This window comes from Salmo salar, chromosome 17 (assembly GCF_965601325.2).
Source record: "Salmo salar chromosome 17, fSalSal1, whole genome shotgun sequence".
NCBI classification, from domain to species: Eukaryota; Metazoa; Chordata; class Actinopteri; order Salmoniformes; family Salmonidae; genus Salmo; species Salmo salar.
Window position 1 is genome coordinate 60,462,569 of NC_138307.1, and position 18,382 is coordinate 60,480,950.

Consider the following 18,382-nt stretch of genomic DNA (forward strand, 5'->3'; position numbering starts at 1 on the left):
ATACAGATCTAATTTATACTGAACAAAAATGTAAACGCAACAATTAGAATGATTTTACTGAGTTACAGTTCATATAAGGAAATCAGTCAAATGAAATAAATTCATTAGCCCCTAATCTATGGATTTCACATGACTGTGCAGCGGCGCAGCCATGCGAGGGCATAGGCCCACCCACTGGGGAGCCAGGCCCAGCCAATCAGAATTTGTTTTTCCCCACAAAAGGGCTTTATTATAGACAGACAAATACTCCTGTTTAATCAGCTATCCAGGTGGCTGGTCTCAGACGATCCTGCAGGTGAAGAAACCGGATGTGGAGGTTCTGGGCTGGTGTGGTTGCACATGGTCTGCGCTTGTGAGGCCGGTTGGACATACTGCCAAATTCTCTAAAATTACGGAGGTGGCTTATGGTAGAGAGATTAAAATGTATTTCACTGGTAACAGCTCTGCTGGAAATTCCTACAGTCAGCATGCCAATTGCACACTCCTTCAAAACTTAAGAAATCTGTGGCATTGTGTTGCGTGACAAAACACATTTGTCTTTTTATTGTCCCTAGCACAAGGTGCACCTGTGTGATTATCATGCTGTTTAATCAGCTTCTTGATATGCCACACCTGTCAGGTGGTTGGATTATATTGGAAAAGGAGAAATGTTCACTAACAGATGTGTTACCATTTTAGAGAACCTTTGTGTGCATATGGAAATTTCTGGTCTTTTATTTCAGCTCATGAAACATGGGACCAACACGTTACATGTTGCGTTTAGATTTCTGTTCAGTGTGTGTATGTAAGTATTCACACCCCTTTGCTATGATGCTCCAAATTGTGCTCATGTGCATCCAATTTCCTTTGATCATCCTTGATGTCACTACAACTTGGAGTCCACCTGTGGCTAATTCAATTGTTTGGACATTTTTTGATTTTTTTTAAAGAAAAACACGTTTATATAAAGTCCCACAGTCCATGTCGGAGAGGAAACTATACCTTGAAGTCCAAGGAACTGTCCGTAGCGCTCCAAGATAATTGTGATGAGGCATTTATCTGGGGAAGGATATAAAACAATTTCTAGAGTTGTTAAATTTTCCAAGAGCGCAGTGGTCTCCATTGGGAAATTTAAAAAAAACAATATGGAACTCTGCCTAGAGCTGGCCGGCCGACCAAACTGAGAAACCGGGCAAGAAGGACATTGGTCAGGTAGGTGACCAAGAAGCCAATGATCACTGACAGAACTACATATTTCCTTGGCTGAGATGTTAGAACCTGCTAGAAGGACAATGGTCTCTACAGCACTTCACCAATCTGGGCTTTATGGGAGTGGCCAGACTGAAGCCACTCCTGAGAAAAAGGCCCATGGCAGCATGCAAAAATGCACGTGAAAAACTTAAGAGCATAAGCTAAAAGATTCTGTGGTAAGACAAAAATTGTAACTCTTTGGCCTGAATGCAAAGCGCTATGTCTGGAGAATCAGGTATAGCTCATCACCCGTGTAACACCACCCCTACTGTGAAGCGTGGTAGCAGCAGCATGCTACTGGGATGCTTTTCAGCAGCATGGACTGGGAGACTGGTAAGGATAGAGGGAACAATGAATGGAGACATACAAGCAAATTCTCGACGAGAACCTGCTTCAGAGTGCAAACGACCTTAGACTGGGGGACGAAGATTTACAATCCAACAGCAGAATGACCCCAAGTATACAGCCAAAGCAATGCTGAAATGGCTTCAGAACAAGAATGTCAAAGTTCTTAAGTGGCCCAGCCAAACCCCAGACTTAAACTGTGGAAAGACTTGAAGATTGCTATTAACCGCCACTCCCCATCTAACTTAACAGAGCTTGAGAAAATCTGCAAGGAAGAATGGGAGAAAATCGAAGGGGCAAAGCTGATACAGGCACCAAAGACTACTCAAAGGCGAAGGTGCTTCTGCAAAGAATTGACTCGAGTGCGAATACTTATCTAAATTAGGTTCCTGTATTACATTTTCAATAAATCTAAAAACATGTTTTCACTTTGTCATTATGGGATATTTTGTGTAGATGGGTGAAAAAATTGTCAATTTAATACATTTTGAATTCGGGCTGTGGAAAATGTGGAATAAGTCAAGGGGTATGAATACTTTCTGAAGGCACTGTATCTAATGGCCATCTGAGCACAGAACGGTTAACCTGAATGCCACCCAGGCAGGGAGAGGATTGGGTTGCCTAAAAATGAAATGCCTTAAATGAAACATGCCTCTGCCAAGCCGCACTGCTTCTTGACTCGCTGCTTGCTTAACCCCGAAGCCAGCCTTACCAATGTGTCGGCGGAAACATCAACTGATGACTGAAGTCAGCTTGCAGGCGCCTGGCCCGCCACAAGTAGTCACTAGAGCACGATGAGACGAGGAAATCCCAGCCAGCCAAACCCTCCCCTAACCTGGACGATGCTGGGCCAATTGTGCGCACTGCCCTATGAGTCTCCCGGTCCTGGCCCAGCTGTGTGACAGCCTCGGATCGAACCCGAGTCTGTAGTAGCACCTCTGGTCTGTGACGCTGTGCCTTAGACCGATGCGCCACTTGGGAGGCTCGAACCAAAGATTTGATGGAATGAAACTGATGTCGGCACATACTGACTATAATTAACACTATTGATAAAGGACATGCTCATTTATTGGGTGATTTTGATTTTGACAATGTAAGCAGGATGCAGAATTGGAATTGACCCCAAAATGTGCTAGGTCAGGTGCAGGTGTCTCACTCAATCTCTCTGTGATTGACAGAATCAGACAAGAAGCAGCAGGAGGAGGAGAAGGAGGGAGAGGATAAGTCCCAGCCCCGCTCCATACGGGATCGCCGGCGGCCCCGTGAGAAGAGACGCTCCACCGGGGTGTCTTTCTGGACCCAAGATGGGGTTTGTGACGTGACACACACACACACACACACACACACACACAGACACTATAATGTGGACATGCCTCAAGTGTAATGATCAGAGCCCACTTGACCCACACATAAGGCAATAAGGATACATGTCCGTTTGAGGTAAAAAGCCATTTTATAGATTTAGCAGTACAACTACTCTCGAGGTACTACACTGAAGTGCACCTCATGAAACACCTCTGGATGTAGCTGATTGGGGCGGTATCCCCGAGCTGACAAGGTAAAAAATCTGTCGTTCTTTCCCTGAACAAGGCAGTTAACCCACTGTTCCCCGGTAGGCCGTCATTGTAAATAAGAATTTCTTCTTAACTGACTTGCCTAATTAACGAAAAAAATAAAAAATGGGGAATTACAGCGAGGCTATGGATTTATTCTGAGGATAACTGTCCCAGGGCTGTTCCTGACCTTCTGTCCCTCCTTGTATTCCAGAGTGATGACAATGACCCAGACCAGTCGGCGGACTCAGAGGAAGGCAGCATCAAGGGTGAACCTCAGGTAACCTCAGTCCACACAACCATGCAGAAATAAACCCACAATAGATGCAGTGAAGAGCTCATTGGAACACAGGATGCAGTGACGCCCTCATTGGCGCAAATTCAACAAATCGGATCAAACTAAGCGGATATTCCGTATTTATGTATTCATTTGAAACGGGCTCACAAGGTGGTTACTAAAGTCTGATTTGGATATATTTGGCTGTTTTCGCTGCCTAACTTTTAGAAGTTGTCCTGTTTCACTTTTTAAAGAAGTGACTGCTAAATGCTATCTCGTGTTTTGTATGAGATGGTTGCATAGCTAGCATTCAGAAATTGGTTATGGGAAGTCAGTAGTTTAACTGAAAGGCATGTCTACATTAGTGTCAGTATGTGTATGTCATGAACCCCATTGATTGATGACGATGACATACACATCTATTGGGGTTGACATCCTTACTAGTATTGTGCTAAGATTTATATCCCAACATATTGTGAAATATACATAATAAACAATAGCCTAAATATAGGCTGTTTTTACTGGGGGGCAATTAGGATATTCCAGATCTTTCTACCACTTGTTTCCATGGCATTGCCATTTGTTTTGGTTGAGTTCCATTGACCTCTTTTATCGCAACTGTCTGTGGTCCAACCTCCAGGCTGTGACCCAAACTAAAGGATGATTTAACTTTTACCCAACTAAACTTTGATGGAATGTAACTTTGATGTCAGCACATACTGACTAATGACCACTATTAAGGAAAGACGTGCTCATTTATTGGGTGACTAATAGTTTTGATAAAACACTTGCTTTTTAGTTACTGGCCAGTTTTTTTTTCACCCCATTCAACCTCCCCAATCAACTTTTTTTGCTCTTTTGTCTATAGTCACGGCCAAGCAAGTGCCTCTGATTTTCCTTAATTTGGCCTATTTTGGCCAGCTTTGGTACTGTAAAGACTCCCTCTTTCTGATGACTTTGGATTTAATGGTTCCTCCTTTCCTGTGATTGTTGCTAAGGTGACCACAAACGCAAAGCACTGCACCATAGTAAGTTCCAAAACAAGCCACCACACAAAGGACATTTTGTCTTGTTTATGTCAAAGGTTGAACGTACAGGCCGTTTTCACTATTAGGAAACTATTCTGCGAATGGAGGAGAAAATATTCTGGACTAGTTACTTTTTTTGGGCAGTTATTGTAAATTACTTTTTTAGATTTGATTTTTTCACATGCAGTGAAAAATCAGACATTCTGCCATCAGCCAGGACTTATTTTTAGTGGACATGACATCACCCTGTAATGATAGCTAAATAACCCCCACAGAGTTCCTGTGTAGCTTTGGGAGAGGAGAGGGTTGGTGTGACTAACAAAAAAATGGGTTAGGCCTCTTTGTATGTAAGGAGAGCAGCATTTTATTTATCTACAAAGGACTCATGCAGAAACATCCTATGTCTACTGTATCATTGATTCAATTTATACTTGCAAATCACCAAACCCAGTCTCAGGCTTGGATACTACTGGAGGCCCTTTCGGTCTCCACAGAGTTGGGTAAAGCTGCTTTGTTCCACATAAAAGTTGCAAAATAAAACAACTTACAGAGCTCTCTGAAATGAGAGATTCTCGTCCTCCTTGGTCAGTTTAGAGTAATGATAAGTGACCTCTGATGGATGTTTTAATACTTTTAGTAATTTTGTATATTTAATCTGATTTAATGCAGAGTCCATCTGCAAGAAACCGTGGTCTCATGACTTTCTTGTCAAAATAAAGGTTAAATCTTATGGAGTCTCCCTGGCCAAGTCTTCCTGTTTTGGAAGGGGTGTGTCGTGTGCACTACTGCGTAGCAGACAGTGCTGTGGCCAGGCGCTTGGCTGCAGATGACGCACACAGTGGGAGGAGGAAGGCAGCTGGACGGAGAAACCAGCCATAAAGCCAGTATCTCTGTTGTTGGAGGCTGCACATTGGGGCGTGGCCTGAACGGAACACCAAATAGGAAATGGTCCATTTATCTCTGCATGGATAGGAAAGCATTCAGGAAGAGCTGCTCCCTCCTGGCAGAGTTGATTTGGGTTTCTCCCTGGGCTTGGAATTGCCAGGGACCTCACGATACGATGTTACTTAGGGGCCGATATGTATAGCGACTCTCCTGATTCTGTGTTGCGATTTGATGTTTCAAACTATATTGTTCACTATGTCTGCTACAGAGAGACGAGAACATGACTTTTGATCAGTCATGGAAATAAAAGGGCTGAAAACATGTTGGCTCACCTTTTAAGAAGATGGAGAACAAGCTATAGGATAAACAATACAAGAGTTTTGGTGCAGGTACAGTCAACTAACGTTACCTAGCATTTAGGGTTGAATATTTTCCTGGTATTTTACAAATGTTCCATCCTGAGAATGAATAACTTTTCTCCCGTGTAACCCGGTATTTCCCGTCAAAACCGGAAGTGTCAGTCAAAAGCATATAAATAGGCCTATGTCTGGTTATGATTAGAGCTTTGATTTGAAAATTCAAGCCCGATGCAACCTGAGCATGATTAAATGCATATTATGAACCATAAATTAAAGACGGGCCAAATGATTGGGACGTTATCCAATACATATGCTATGTGATATATAGGCTACTGCACATTATGCACAACAGGAACGCATACAAGCACATGGATGTAGCTATGCTATGGGTATATAAATGGCACTAATCTTGTGGCCAGGTGCTAGTGGCACTAATCTTTCTGAGTGTGAACTGTATTATATGGACTGGAATTACGCACCTTGTTCAAACCATGATAAAGCAGGGAGAGAACATGCGATTCTGGTGCAGCACATGTGGCCTACAAAGTTACAAGTATAGGCTAGCGAATTTGATTGACCTTTTTTGTAATATTTCCTCTGTTATTAGCCTACCTATTTCTCTCTAGTGTTGCTTCATTCCTTCCTCGCTTTCAACAGTTAAATTAAATAAGTTGTCCTTATTGTCATAATTCTAATGACATGCTTGAATAATATACTAGTCTAGCTTTTCCTGCATGGGACTCCAAGAGCTAAGGAGCCCTTGTTAAAAAAAAAAAGAGGCCAGCAAGCGGAGCACAGTTGTGCGTGTTGCGCAAGAGACAGTCTAAAAGTTAGAAGCTTACTATGCATAACCATCATTCATTACCAAAATATAAGGCTAATGCTGCATTGAATTTATTACTTGAAAGAGGTAGGCTAGGATATATCTATCATGATATTTGAATAGAATTGATGGAGAGGGCGCCCGCTCGTGCATTGATGTAAAGCAACAAAAGATATAGGAGTTTTAAAACGCTGCAATAAAAAATGTAATCTTTACAATTGAAAAAGCCAGATGAAGATGTGTAAATTAGAAATGCATTCAGTACAAATTGATATACAAGTATCGATATAATATTGCAATATGAAACTAGTTTCACCCCTCCAGTCTGCCCACTGATTTTAGGTGGTAAACAGAGCCATGGATAACTGGAGTTAATGAAAGAATCTCTCTGCATTTATCAATTACTTGCAGTGAAGCACAGTTGTATTACATTTTTTAATTTACGACTTGAGGTAGATTTGAATTTGTCAAGATCTGCGAAATATATGAAGTAGGTTAAATAAAACGTGTTTTTGTTAAGCAGTGTATTTTTATGTTCTGTAATTCAACCAGTTGTACATGTCAGTTTTCTTCCCCCTCACCATTTTAATCTCTGTAGCTAAGGTCTTAAAGATGTGCTGACACACAAGTGCTTTTCCTGGCATTCGGGCTCCTTCAGCTTCAGGAAGCCAACAGCAATTTGAACACTGCTGTAGGCTTGGCCCTCTGACCCCCATCCCGCCTGCTGTAGCCGCTGGAGCTAGGAGAGGCTGGGGTTCAGGGGCAGCCCCTTAAGGCACTGGCAGGCTTGGCAGCCATTCAGGAATGTCGGGGGGGGGGGGGACTGTTGCAGTTCGGAGTGGTCAGGTGCTATGAGAAGGGAGAGAGGCTCGGAGCTGAGGGGGTAGACACTGATTGGTCCAACATCTAGCCTTGTCAACTCTTTGCAAGTCAAGGAGGCAGACCTTTGTGAAGCCAAGGAAATGACTAACCTATCAGTACATTTAATTTAGTATTTACAAAAAGAATGGACAAAAAAATGTGCTAGGAGAATAGAATGCCACCTTAAACATCCTGTTTTCAGTGTGATGCGCCAAACATTCCCCAGCAGAACAACTGAAACCCTCAAATGCACTCTAATTGATCATCTACATTCCAGGCACTGCGCTTGTCTAGACAACAGGAAAACTGCACTGCTCTGAATCTGTCATGTGGATTTGCTTGTTGTAACATCGGTTAAAGACATTAAATCACTTCTGTTTTTCTTTTCACAGAGCGACCGACTGTCCAGGTACGTGCCAAATTCAGTTATTCTTCAGGTCTTTCCAAATGGTACCCTATTCCCTATATAGTGCTTTTGACAAGGGCTCATTGCACTACTTTTGACCAATGTAGAGAATTGGGTGCCATTTGGGAATGCATCCTTCCTGTCTGCTACTTAGCCTTCACTTGGGGGGGCTTGTGCCACTTTGGACCAAATAAACCGTTGACAACCTGGTATATGGCAGTGTAAATATTAGACATGGCCGATAAGATACTGTAACTCTAGAGCTAAGTATCAATGTTTTTATTCTCCTCAGGAATGAGAGCAGCACTTCCTCTTCTGACCGCTATGACCACTTGGGTAGCCGTGGCTACGGCGAGGGTCGCAGGTCATTCTCAAGCAGGCTGGACCGAGACGATAGCACTGACTACAAGAAGGTACTGGAGTTCCCAGACACTCACCTTCTACCTTAGTTAAAATCACACCAGACTCAACACCACCATAGAAATAGTAATTCTTCCCTGTGAAGTTAGATGTTTTTCTGACTGTTTTTCCTCTCAGCTTTATGAGCAGATCCTAGCTGAGAATGAGAAGCTGAAAGCCCAGTTACGTGACACAGACCTGCAGCTGAATGACTTGAAGCTACAGCTGGAGAAAGCCACGCAGGTGAGGCACTGTGGCCAGGCTGCACTGTACAGTTGGGAAATTATCATGTAGCATTAGGATCACACATTGTGAATAAATAGGACTTCCTCGCTAACTTTGGGCTATCGACGTTGCTTGTGTTACAGAGGCAGGAGCGCTTTGCTGACCGGTCGCAGCTTGAGATGGAGAAAAGGGTAATGATTATTAAGTGTTTTATGTTTTTAACATATATATAATCATTTTGCCCAACAAATGAATGAACTCACAAAAATGAGTTGTATGTATCGAAGGCACTTACAAATACAATAATTGTTATTGGCTTGAACTGAATTGGTAGTGGTTAACAGCGTGGTAATCAATGCCAACTGGTTTATGTCTGAAGGTTACAAGCAGGCCCCAATTTCAGCTGGGTGGTATGGTCTTATAAACCTGACTACTTTCTCTGGTCTACTGCCTCTCCTGCTGGCTGGCTCACCATGCCCATATAGTTGGCTGGGGGGGCGTGCCACCCCACCCAAGCACGAGCTACCTACCTTCTCTCACGTGTTTTTGAAAATGTTTACCCAGTGTGTGTGTGTGGTCACTTCTCCAGGGTTGTTCTTTTTGCATAGTGTGTGATAGCGAGTATACATGATGGATTGTTTCAATGGAAATATGTTATCTTCTGCATGTGCTTTTTGCCATTTTCTTGGCAAGTGTTCACTCACATCACCTTAACGACTGACACAAACATATGGGGTCAACTTCACGCCATATGTATTGATTTCAAAATAAAATCGTGAACATGAAAAATAAAGTTGAATGTAAACATTGTATTTTCAAGGATGGGTGAAATAATTGATGTTGAAATCAAAAACCAAACAATTGAAAGCAAAATGTATAGAATTGTATACAAAAATAAGACTTCAAAAGCAAAACGCCAAAACTTTTAAGTAAATAATTTTAAAGCTGGAGCAAGACTCTGACAAATGATTAAAAAAAAGATTTGAAAACGAATGCAAAAATCGTTTTCGGTTCATCTTTCCCAGCAACCAATCCTATTGAAACAGATTTGGCCTACGCTCTTGCCTGCATGTACTACCCTTTTTGTTACGCTACTCGTATCTTTGCTTTCACTGCCAGTCTTTTCGATTGTGAGTTTTGGCATTATTTTTCCGTGAAGGGTGAGGTTTAGAGGGAGGCGTATTGGTCTGCTAGTTTTGGAGTGACGGTTCATCTTAATCCAATGAACATGATACAGGCCTTTTTTCTATTGCCTCCTTAAGTAGACGGTCTGATGTCACCTCGTTTTAGCTAACTTACTTCAAACTGTCAATCACGGGTCAATAATGTACGGATATTAGAATCATGTCTGTCTAATACATTTAATGACAAACCATCTTACTACTTAGGAAACATGAATTACCTGTCGCACAACATTTGGCGCAGGTGTTGGTAACTGGTTCGCCGTACACCTGCGCCAAATGTTGTGCAACAAGTAATTAATATGTTTACCTAAGTAGGTAGATGGTTTGTTTTGCTCTCGCTTTAAAATGATTTGCTTACAAATTTTGGGGTTTTTCTTTTGATGTCTTGTTGGGTTTTTGATTTCAACATCCATTATTTAAACTGTCCTCAAATATGTATACATTCTCAACTTTATTTTTCAAGTTCACGATTTATTATATTTTATACATATGGCGTGAAATTGACCCCATAGAAACAGCACCTTAACGACTGACCCAAACATCTCCTTAACAACAACGGGCACATGTAGTTCGTATGGTGGCCAAGAAAAAACTTTTATCCTGAACTCCCAACATCTCCCATGAGTGATTTACTCATACCCTATTCTATTGCTTTAGTCTGCTTAAAGTCCATGTTGTCACCGGATTTTAGATGGCTTTCCCCTGGTATTCCTTAGTCAGCACACCTCCAGACCTTCACAGCTTGGGTCTGCCTTTGTAAACGAAGACAACTGCTTTGATTTTAGCTGCATTGTGCCTGCCAGTATGGCTGACGATTACCCATGTGTCATTTCATTAACTTGCCATGTTTAAATAACCACATCAGGAGAAGATGGGACATGCAGCACTAAACTTGTTAGGTCTTTTAGATTAGTCTCCATGGTTCTGGCTTTGATATGCTTCACAGTCATGCGTGTGTACCTCACCCACTCTCCTCTCGCCTCTCTCTTTCTTCATGAAGCTCCTCAACCTGCTTCTGTTATCTGACGTTCATACCTCATCTCCACCGTCACATAACTGGATATAACTGCAGCTAGGTTTTACTATCAGACAGTGTCAATTTAGATTTAGTCTTTCTTTTAGTCTTAAAATACCTTTTTAGGCTTAGTCACATTTTAGCCACATAGTCGGTGCATTTTTTTTCTTCTACTAAATAAGTAGGCTACCTCTAACATTGATTATTGTGGCAGATTGTAACTAATGCCAGCCATAATTAACCATATAGGCTATAATTTACAACAGATTTTCTCCCCATCATAACTGTCAAGGAGGGTAAAAAACAGTGGTTTCTTGAAAAGGGGACAATTTGAGCTTTCCAGAAATGTCAGAAGTATTACCGTACTCCTAATATTCAACAAATAGCATTAGTTTCTCCCACAGGAAAAAAGCAACCAGTTGCGTTTGAGCACCGTGGCGCATGAGCAGCAACACAGATGAATAATGGGGAAAATAGAGGCTCTGATGTGATCAAAGCAAAAATAGCCAACATGAAATTGAGTAAACATTTACTGTTTCTAGTTGAGTTTAGTTACAAGTCAAGTGTCCTCGCACTTGGCTTCGTATCACTTCAAAAGATTGACGTGTGATTTGAAGTGACCTGGGTAGCTGAGTGGGAGGAGAGCTGGCTAGATCAGCTCAATCAGACCGTGCAACTGAAAGATGTCAATTCTACAAACAAGTCCAATCCTCAGCATGTATGCATGCAGAATATTTAATGCAGTCCTCTCATTGGCAGAATTTACGTGTTTCATGTTCTGCGGTCTGCAGCTGATTAAGCTGATCTGCCCAGCTCTCCCACACAGCTCCAGGTGGTCACTTCAGTCACTCGTTGATCTTTTGAATTGATGCGAAGCCAGGTGACACTTGACTGCCAAATGTTGTGACATTAGCGCCGTGGTCCGCGTGCCGTGTCAAATTAAATGTACATTAGTCACGTAGGAGTCTCATCACATTTTTGTTGACTAAATTGACAAGTAAATTGTAATAGTTATCGTTTTTTCCTCCCAGGGAATCTCGTTTTAGTCAAGAAAAATAGGGTGTAACAGCTGAGCTGCGGAGCTGAGGTATGGCCTTCGTTTTGGCCACGAGGTGTGAGGGTACATAACTGAAGCAGTTTGTGGGCGCCTGTATGTGGTAGTTGTCTTGTGTTTTTTTTCTATGCTCGTCTCCCTCTTCTTTAAACTCGGGGTTAACATCTGTTTGTCCCCCTCCCTGCAGGAAAGAAGAGCTCTAGAAAGGAAGATCTCTGATATGGAGGAGGAACTTAAGGTACTGTCTCATGTGACTGGGCCCTCGGGATGTATGTAGTTGGCTGTATGGCCCTATTTGTGTGTAGGGCACCAGAAGGTTGTGAGTGACATAATTGCATATTGCCCCTTTAAGATCAGGAACAGCAGTCAATATTCTGTTGTTAAACATACTGTATACTTTAGCTGGACCACTACTGTACTAGATTAGTATGCCCTGCTGAAATGTATTGCTGAACAGTTACTATACAGGTTAGTGTTTTTGCACAAAGACTGCTATTTTTATCTCTGCCACAGGCCCAATGTGAGCAGGGCTGGAGGCAATTCAATGTCCCATTTTGATAAACTCTGTTGCTGTGAATTATAGCATAGTAGTTATATAACCTAACAGTCCTAACCGACAGTCAGCATAGTGCTGTTTGATTTGAGCCCCCAGTATATCCTGTCTGTGTTGTGTGTTCTGAATATGTGTGTATTCACGTGTGTGTGTGTGTACATTTTGGGATGCTCTATATAATCTATGTTGACGTAACTCATATGCCCTTCTAACTAAGGAGATGTCAGATTGGATGTTCCCAGAAACGGGGCAACAAAATCCATTATGCCAGAGTCAGCAAGTTTTCTTCCTTCTTCCAGCTCTGCTAATGAAGTGACTATTTCTAGGTCATAGGCAACCCAGCGACCATATCGGTCTTCCTCTCGCTCTATTCTACTATGCTACTGTAGATTGCAATCTCTCCTACATGCCAGCCTGCCTGGAAAACACTTGTCATTCCTCCAGTTCCAAACTCTGTCCCATCTTCCTAACAATCTCCTTTTTCTGTTTTGTCTTCTCTTTGCCCCCTCTTCTTATCCTCTCTCTAATTTGTATTGGCCCCCCCTTCCATTATTTCTCTCCCTTCTGGTACTCTCCCATCTCCCCCTTTTTCTCTGCCCTCTGCTGGTTTGACCCTTTCTCTCGCTCTCTCTCCCCCTCTCTCTGTTGTGGTTTTCCTGCAGAACCTCCCAGAGGTAAAGCAGGTTCAGGCCCTGCGTCAGGTCAAGGAGCGGCTGCAGGCAGAGAATAGGGCCCTTGCCCGCGTGGTGGTCAAGCTCTCCCAGTCAGCCTGCAGCCAGCTGCCCCCCTCTGTGGACCTGTAGCCCTGCCCAACCGCTCCTCCTCACCCCTCACCCTCCCTTCTCATGCTCCATTCGTGCTCCGACCTCACCCATAGACAGGCAGGTCCCCCCCCCCCCCCTGCCCAACTACAAGATTCTCTCCTCCCCCCTGAGACTGACTCCCCTTACCTCCCCAGACCTCTCTGGTTTTCATATTGGGGAGTGTGTTTTGACTGGGCACTTTCCATTTACAGTACCTATAGTTCACAGTAAAGGTAAATGTTATTTTCAGTCAGGTAAGTATCAATTCAGGAGTTAATTTTCATATAAGCAAATATGTACTACTTCGTTAGTGCAGCACCTGAAGTATAAATATTGGACTACATGATTAGGTCTTCATGCAGTTGATTTTGCTATATCATTTGATGTACTGTAAAGGAGAGTGCCCCATTTTGTTCTTTTCCCCCCAGTGTGCAGTCTTGAAGTCTTATCAAGGAGTGTTGTTTCGTTCGGGCTTGTTTCTGGCTTTGCATGACGTGGCTTTCTTTTTGCGTCAAATGGCAAACTTTCTTTTTTTTTTATAGAGGACGGACACATTTCCTTTCCCCTGTGTCTTTCTCCAGTCCTACCCCCATTTCAATTGAGTCTTATCGATGACATCAACCCAGCTTTGAGACTGGGTCACCCCTATACTGCAGGTTTACACCTGGTCTTATTTAATTTCCCAGTGACCTAGACATATTAATTTGGCTCATGATTTCAATTTCCATTACATACCATAAGAACCTCAGGTTGGTTGATTGTCATCTGTAATAAAATGCCTTATAGTTTTGCTTTTGATCTCCCTGGATGTTGAGTTGTTCCCTATGTGAGTGCTGAAGTGTTTCAAGAGGGACTGGGTAATCTGCCATGGTTGCTCTGGCCCAGGCAATGCTGTACTGCATGGCTTTATGAATCTGCTTAGCCCAGTATGGTTTTAGTTGATATTGAGGGAATTATACCTGTAAATGATCATCTATGACTGATTGTGATTAGTTATATTTTCATTTGTCAAACAAACTGGGTAGTATTTCTTAATCCACAACACTTGGGCATCACACTGAACATTGTGTTGATAAATAGTTAAACCAGTAGGGTATCCCTTATTCAGATATCTAGTCAGAATGACCCTAATGAGTGGCGCAGGACTTTTATTAAGTCATTTTATTGTTTCAATTTCAGACTAAACTCACAAACCGTGACCAAGATGACAGGCAGTGGTGTAGTTATGTTAGTGAATAACGTAACTGCTCTCATTGTATTAAGGCAGATGTGGTAATGCAATTATTTTCTTATACCAGTTAGTTTGGCAATTTGGTTCAGGGCAGAATTGGGTATTGACTGCGAGATGGTGTTAGCTTTACATGTGGTAAGTCTACCTCACAAAGACATAGACAAAACGAACGATTGCCGAGCCATTATTTGATGCTGCAGCAGTTTGTTGCTCATGCATTTTTTTCTGGCCCTGTATGCTTCAAATAAAGGAGCATTGTTTGTGCTGCCAGGATTTGTGCTGTGTATTTGAAGAGTATGTTTTCCTGGGCGCCAGTGGAGCCGCCTCTCCTGTTCTGCATGGCTATTTAGCAGAGACTTTCGACCGGGGTGTGCTTGCTCCATTCTCAGTGAAGAAAATAAATGACAAGGGGAAAAAATGGTTGACTGTGGCTCGTCAAAGATGCTGATGACACACTGCAATTAACAGTTTCTAGAACTGGGCTGACTGGTAAACCTCAACGTGTCTCTATGGTGACATGTCTCTAAGCCCGTTTCCTTCTCTCTTTTGTTCTCTTCCAGACGCTACCAGACTTGAAAGCAGACAACCAGAGACTAAAGGACGAGAATGGAGCTCTTATTCGAGTCATTAGCAAGCTTTCCAAGTAGAACAGACCCTCCTGTGCCCGCCCACTCCTCCATGGCAGTGACTAATGGACTTGCAACTTTTAGGTATTAATTGCAAGACATCAGCAGCGAGAAGTCTCCTTCTCCCCTCAGCCCTTCTGTCCCTCCTCTCCCACCACCACAGCATCCTCCATGTCCTCCCTCTCTCCATTAGGTTATTCTCCACTTCAACCTGTGGCTGCTCTCCAGATAGAACCACTGAGTTTACATCAGCAAAGGATAGGGTTGTGAACGGCATGTAAAAGCATTTGCGGGCGGGGAAGCCTCAACTATTTAACCAATAAGCCTTAGTTGTACATAAAACACTTCTATCGATCTCTTGGCTGTCACAGAAGGACAGTTATTTCACACCTGATTTTATTTGTGCCACAAACTCTTATTTGATCTTTTTGTTTCCATTTCCTGTTTATTCCTCGACCCACATACAAGGGTTGTGTGATGTGTAGTTGTCCTGTTCTTTCTGACCCCCCTCTCCCCCAGAGGTCCTCTGGGGGAGAGGGGTTCAGGCTCTGTCTCACAGCAGAAGACTTCCCAGTGGTACCTCCCGTCTTAGTGCGTGCAACCTCCCCCTCCCCCGACACACACCACACAAGCACACGCGCACACACCTCTATCCACGCCACTCACCCCCTTTCCATTTCTGTACCTTTGTGTGTCTCCCTCAGAGGTAAATGGAATTATCGCTTTACAGAACAGGTGGACTTGGTGGAATTTAAGCTTTCACTGTATGTGCAATATGCATTTATTTCTAATAAAAATGCTTTAATGATGAGTCCATCACTAGTAGGATTTTCACTCCTCTTCCATCTTTCCATCGCTCACCCCTTTCACCGACCCTCTCCCCCCCTCTTTTCTTTAAGGTTGTAGTGTAGTCGTTGGTTTATACTCTATTTCTCACTTCGTTTTAGCAGGTACTGAGTGATGCTGTATATACCTGTATGTATCGTTTGAGACCAGCACATGGCATGCATTTATGATTCCCGTCTGTTACTATTAAAAATATACAAACTCCAGAGGACAAAAAAAGTGTGTTTTTAACTATTTTCTTCATTTATAGTCTAAAGACATTGGATTACAAAAGGGCCTCTCTCTTAAAGGGAATGGCTGGCAGTGTTCAGTGCTTCTTCTTTACAGTTTTAAGTGTTCAAGGTAATTGTGAGATACAAATAATATAATTGCTTCACTACATTTCACACATTGTATTCAGTAACTTTGGACGAGTGCTGTTCATTTCTTTTTTTTTTCAGTTTTTAAAGCCGTAGTATTAGCCAAGGTGTTGTCACTAAAAGATCTTAGGTATTGCTAACCCAGTCCTTTTTACAATGTCTACATGCACTGTCAATGCCATGTGAGGAGTATTTGATGTCAGCCACCATCAAATAAAGTCCCTGCATCAAACCCATTTTATGCATTTCGGTGGCCTTTTTAAGGATACTGTAGCAAAGAAAACAAGTTGCTTGTAGTTGGACTGTTGGCCGTCTCCTCTTTTGGTTTACATTTTTGCTGTTTTTCCTTTTTAAATTTCCCATCTTGTAAAATAGGCGTGTGGCTTCATACATGCGAGCTGTGCTGTGACTACCAACCACTGAAGAGTTCATTAAAAATAAACTTGTACATTGTAAAGTTTTGTTGCTTATTTTATTCTTGTCATTCATTACATTGTGCACTTGAAGGTGACTTTATAGCCCTTCGGGGATGCTAACCTGTCACTTCTCTGTGAATACTTTGTCTTGACCTCTTTCTGCAGCGATACCGCCATAGCACAGCGGAATCATGTTACGAGAATGGTTTCTTGGGTTGTCTCTGCTGTGTTATGGACATCCCCAACTCCAACAACTGGCTAAAGCTGTGGAGGACCTTCAAAGATGTCCATGTTGATGTCTATCAACTACCTGTATTTTATTTAGGACAAACGAGTGTACCTGTTTTTAGAAATGACGTCTACTTATTCCTATTCATGTTTACCAATAATGTTCAAGTTTATTTTCACCTACACAGAATGGAAACACCCAGCTCAGCTGGGGAGAGCCCATCAACCATGCTCCTCTAGGCCTACATCCACCACCTCAGGTCAGTTTGTTTCAACTGTAATATTAATGATGTGATATAGACCCATGTCAACCATGGATTAGTTTCTCCTGGCTCATAGGTTACTTTCAGGGTGAGGAACCATCTAACCTCGTCCCCAGGGCTGTTGCGCAAATAATCATGGCATAGCAACAATTCAGTTGGACTTAGTGGGAGTGACTACACTGAGTGAAGTATTTCATTGAATGTTTGCGAATCACACGATTGTGAGGCGTGGGGAGGTTTAGGGGTGCGATTTGTCGCCACAGCTGCTTAGGATATTAAAGCAGCAGTTTAGGTGAATTAAAGTAGCAGGTTAGGAGAATGAGGTTAAGGTTAGGAAAAGGGTTAGGGTTAAGCTAATGCTACAGTTGTCAACTATTGTCCCTGACGCGACCGCTAGATGGAGCTGTATGCCTACGTCAACTCCCTCTAGCCTCAACAGTAGAAATGTAAACGAACCATCTGTGGCCACAAATCATGTCTGCTTTTGGAGACTCCATTATTGCAATAGAACCGCACCTACAGAGTGATTGCTAACTATGTCGAATCACCTTTTCTGATACTGTATGCTACCTTCTATAAGACAATTAGGATCTTTATGTCCGATAAGGGTGCTTTAGACCCATTTCAGAGGAGCGGGAATACCTTGACGAAAGTTATCCCAGGAATCTTGAGCTGGGTGTTGCCTGGTCACTCGTGTTGGATCTACAAATGTTTGTCACTCCTGTGCTTGTTACAGTAATGAGCCCTGATCCATCTTGGAGTGTTGTAACTGGTTGAGGAACCTGGAGGGATGAGCTTAATGTTGAATGCTAGAACTGCATCGTGGGAAATGTAGTTTACAAACACCTTGTGGACCACCAGCCTAAATTGGGACCCATCACCGGGAAACATCCAGTGGTGTGCAGATATTTCACCTGAGGACAACTTGGCATTTGACAAGGAAATGCAGCTGATGAGTCAGACACTTCCTGGCCCACAACAGCTGGGTGACGTCATATGACCCCCTGAGGAACTTTGCAGAGTCAGGTCAGCTGATAGTTCAGTAGTATTAGGTTCCAGGTCAGCTGATAGTTCAGCAGCATTAGGTTCCAGGTCAGCTGATAGTTCAGCAGCTTTAGGTTCCAGGTCAGCTGATAGTTCAGCAGCTTTAGGTTCCAGGCCAGCTGATAGTTCAGCAGCTTTAGGTTCCACGTCAGCTGATAGTGCTATTGTAACTGGGGCCTAGTTATAGGCCTAAAATTGTCATATCCAGTCTATTCCAAAAAGGCGTGGTAAAGATTTACCTTCCCTGAGAAATGTGGGGGAGACAGCCTGAAACTCTGCTGGTGGGAGGCAGCCCTTACCTGTGGACTCACATGAAGTACTACACAGAGATCACGGCCTAACAATTTACAGGCATACGCCTGGACAACT

At 42.8% G+C, this 18,382-nt stretch overlaps 1 protein-coding gene across 11 annotated transcripts in view; it reads left to right on the top strand.

The window, feature by feature from the left end:
• Nucleotides 1-16,519, top strand: part of LOC106576312 (protein phosphatase 1 regulatory subunit 12A) — a 67,757-nt gene extending 51,238 nt beyond the window's left edge. For 6 of the 11 annotated variants that reach the window (XM_082963984.1, XM_082963986.1, XM_082963979.1 and 3 more), the window contains 8 exons: nt 2,754-2,884; nt 3,343-3,408; nt 7,754-7,770; nt 8,060-8,180; nt 8,305-8,409; nt 8,535-8,582; nt 11,832-11,882; nt 12,860-14,785. In XM_082963984.1, coding sequence (XP_082820110.1) covers nt 2,754-2,884; nt 3,343-3,408; nt 7,754-7,770; nt 8,060-8,180; nt 8,305-8,409; nt 8,535-8,582; nt 11,832-11,882; nt 12,860-13,000 — 680 coding nt within the window. In that variant the 3' untranslated portion in view covers nt 13,001-14,785. The other 5 variants (XM_082963981.1, XM_082963987.1, XM_082963988.1 and 2 more) reach the window with 3 other exon arrangements.
• The last annotated feature ends 1,863 nt before the right edge of the window (nt 16,520-18,382 follow it).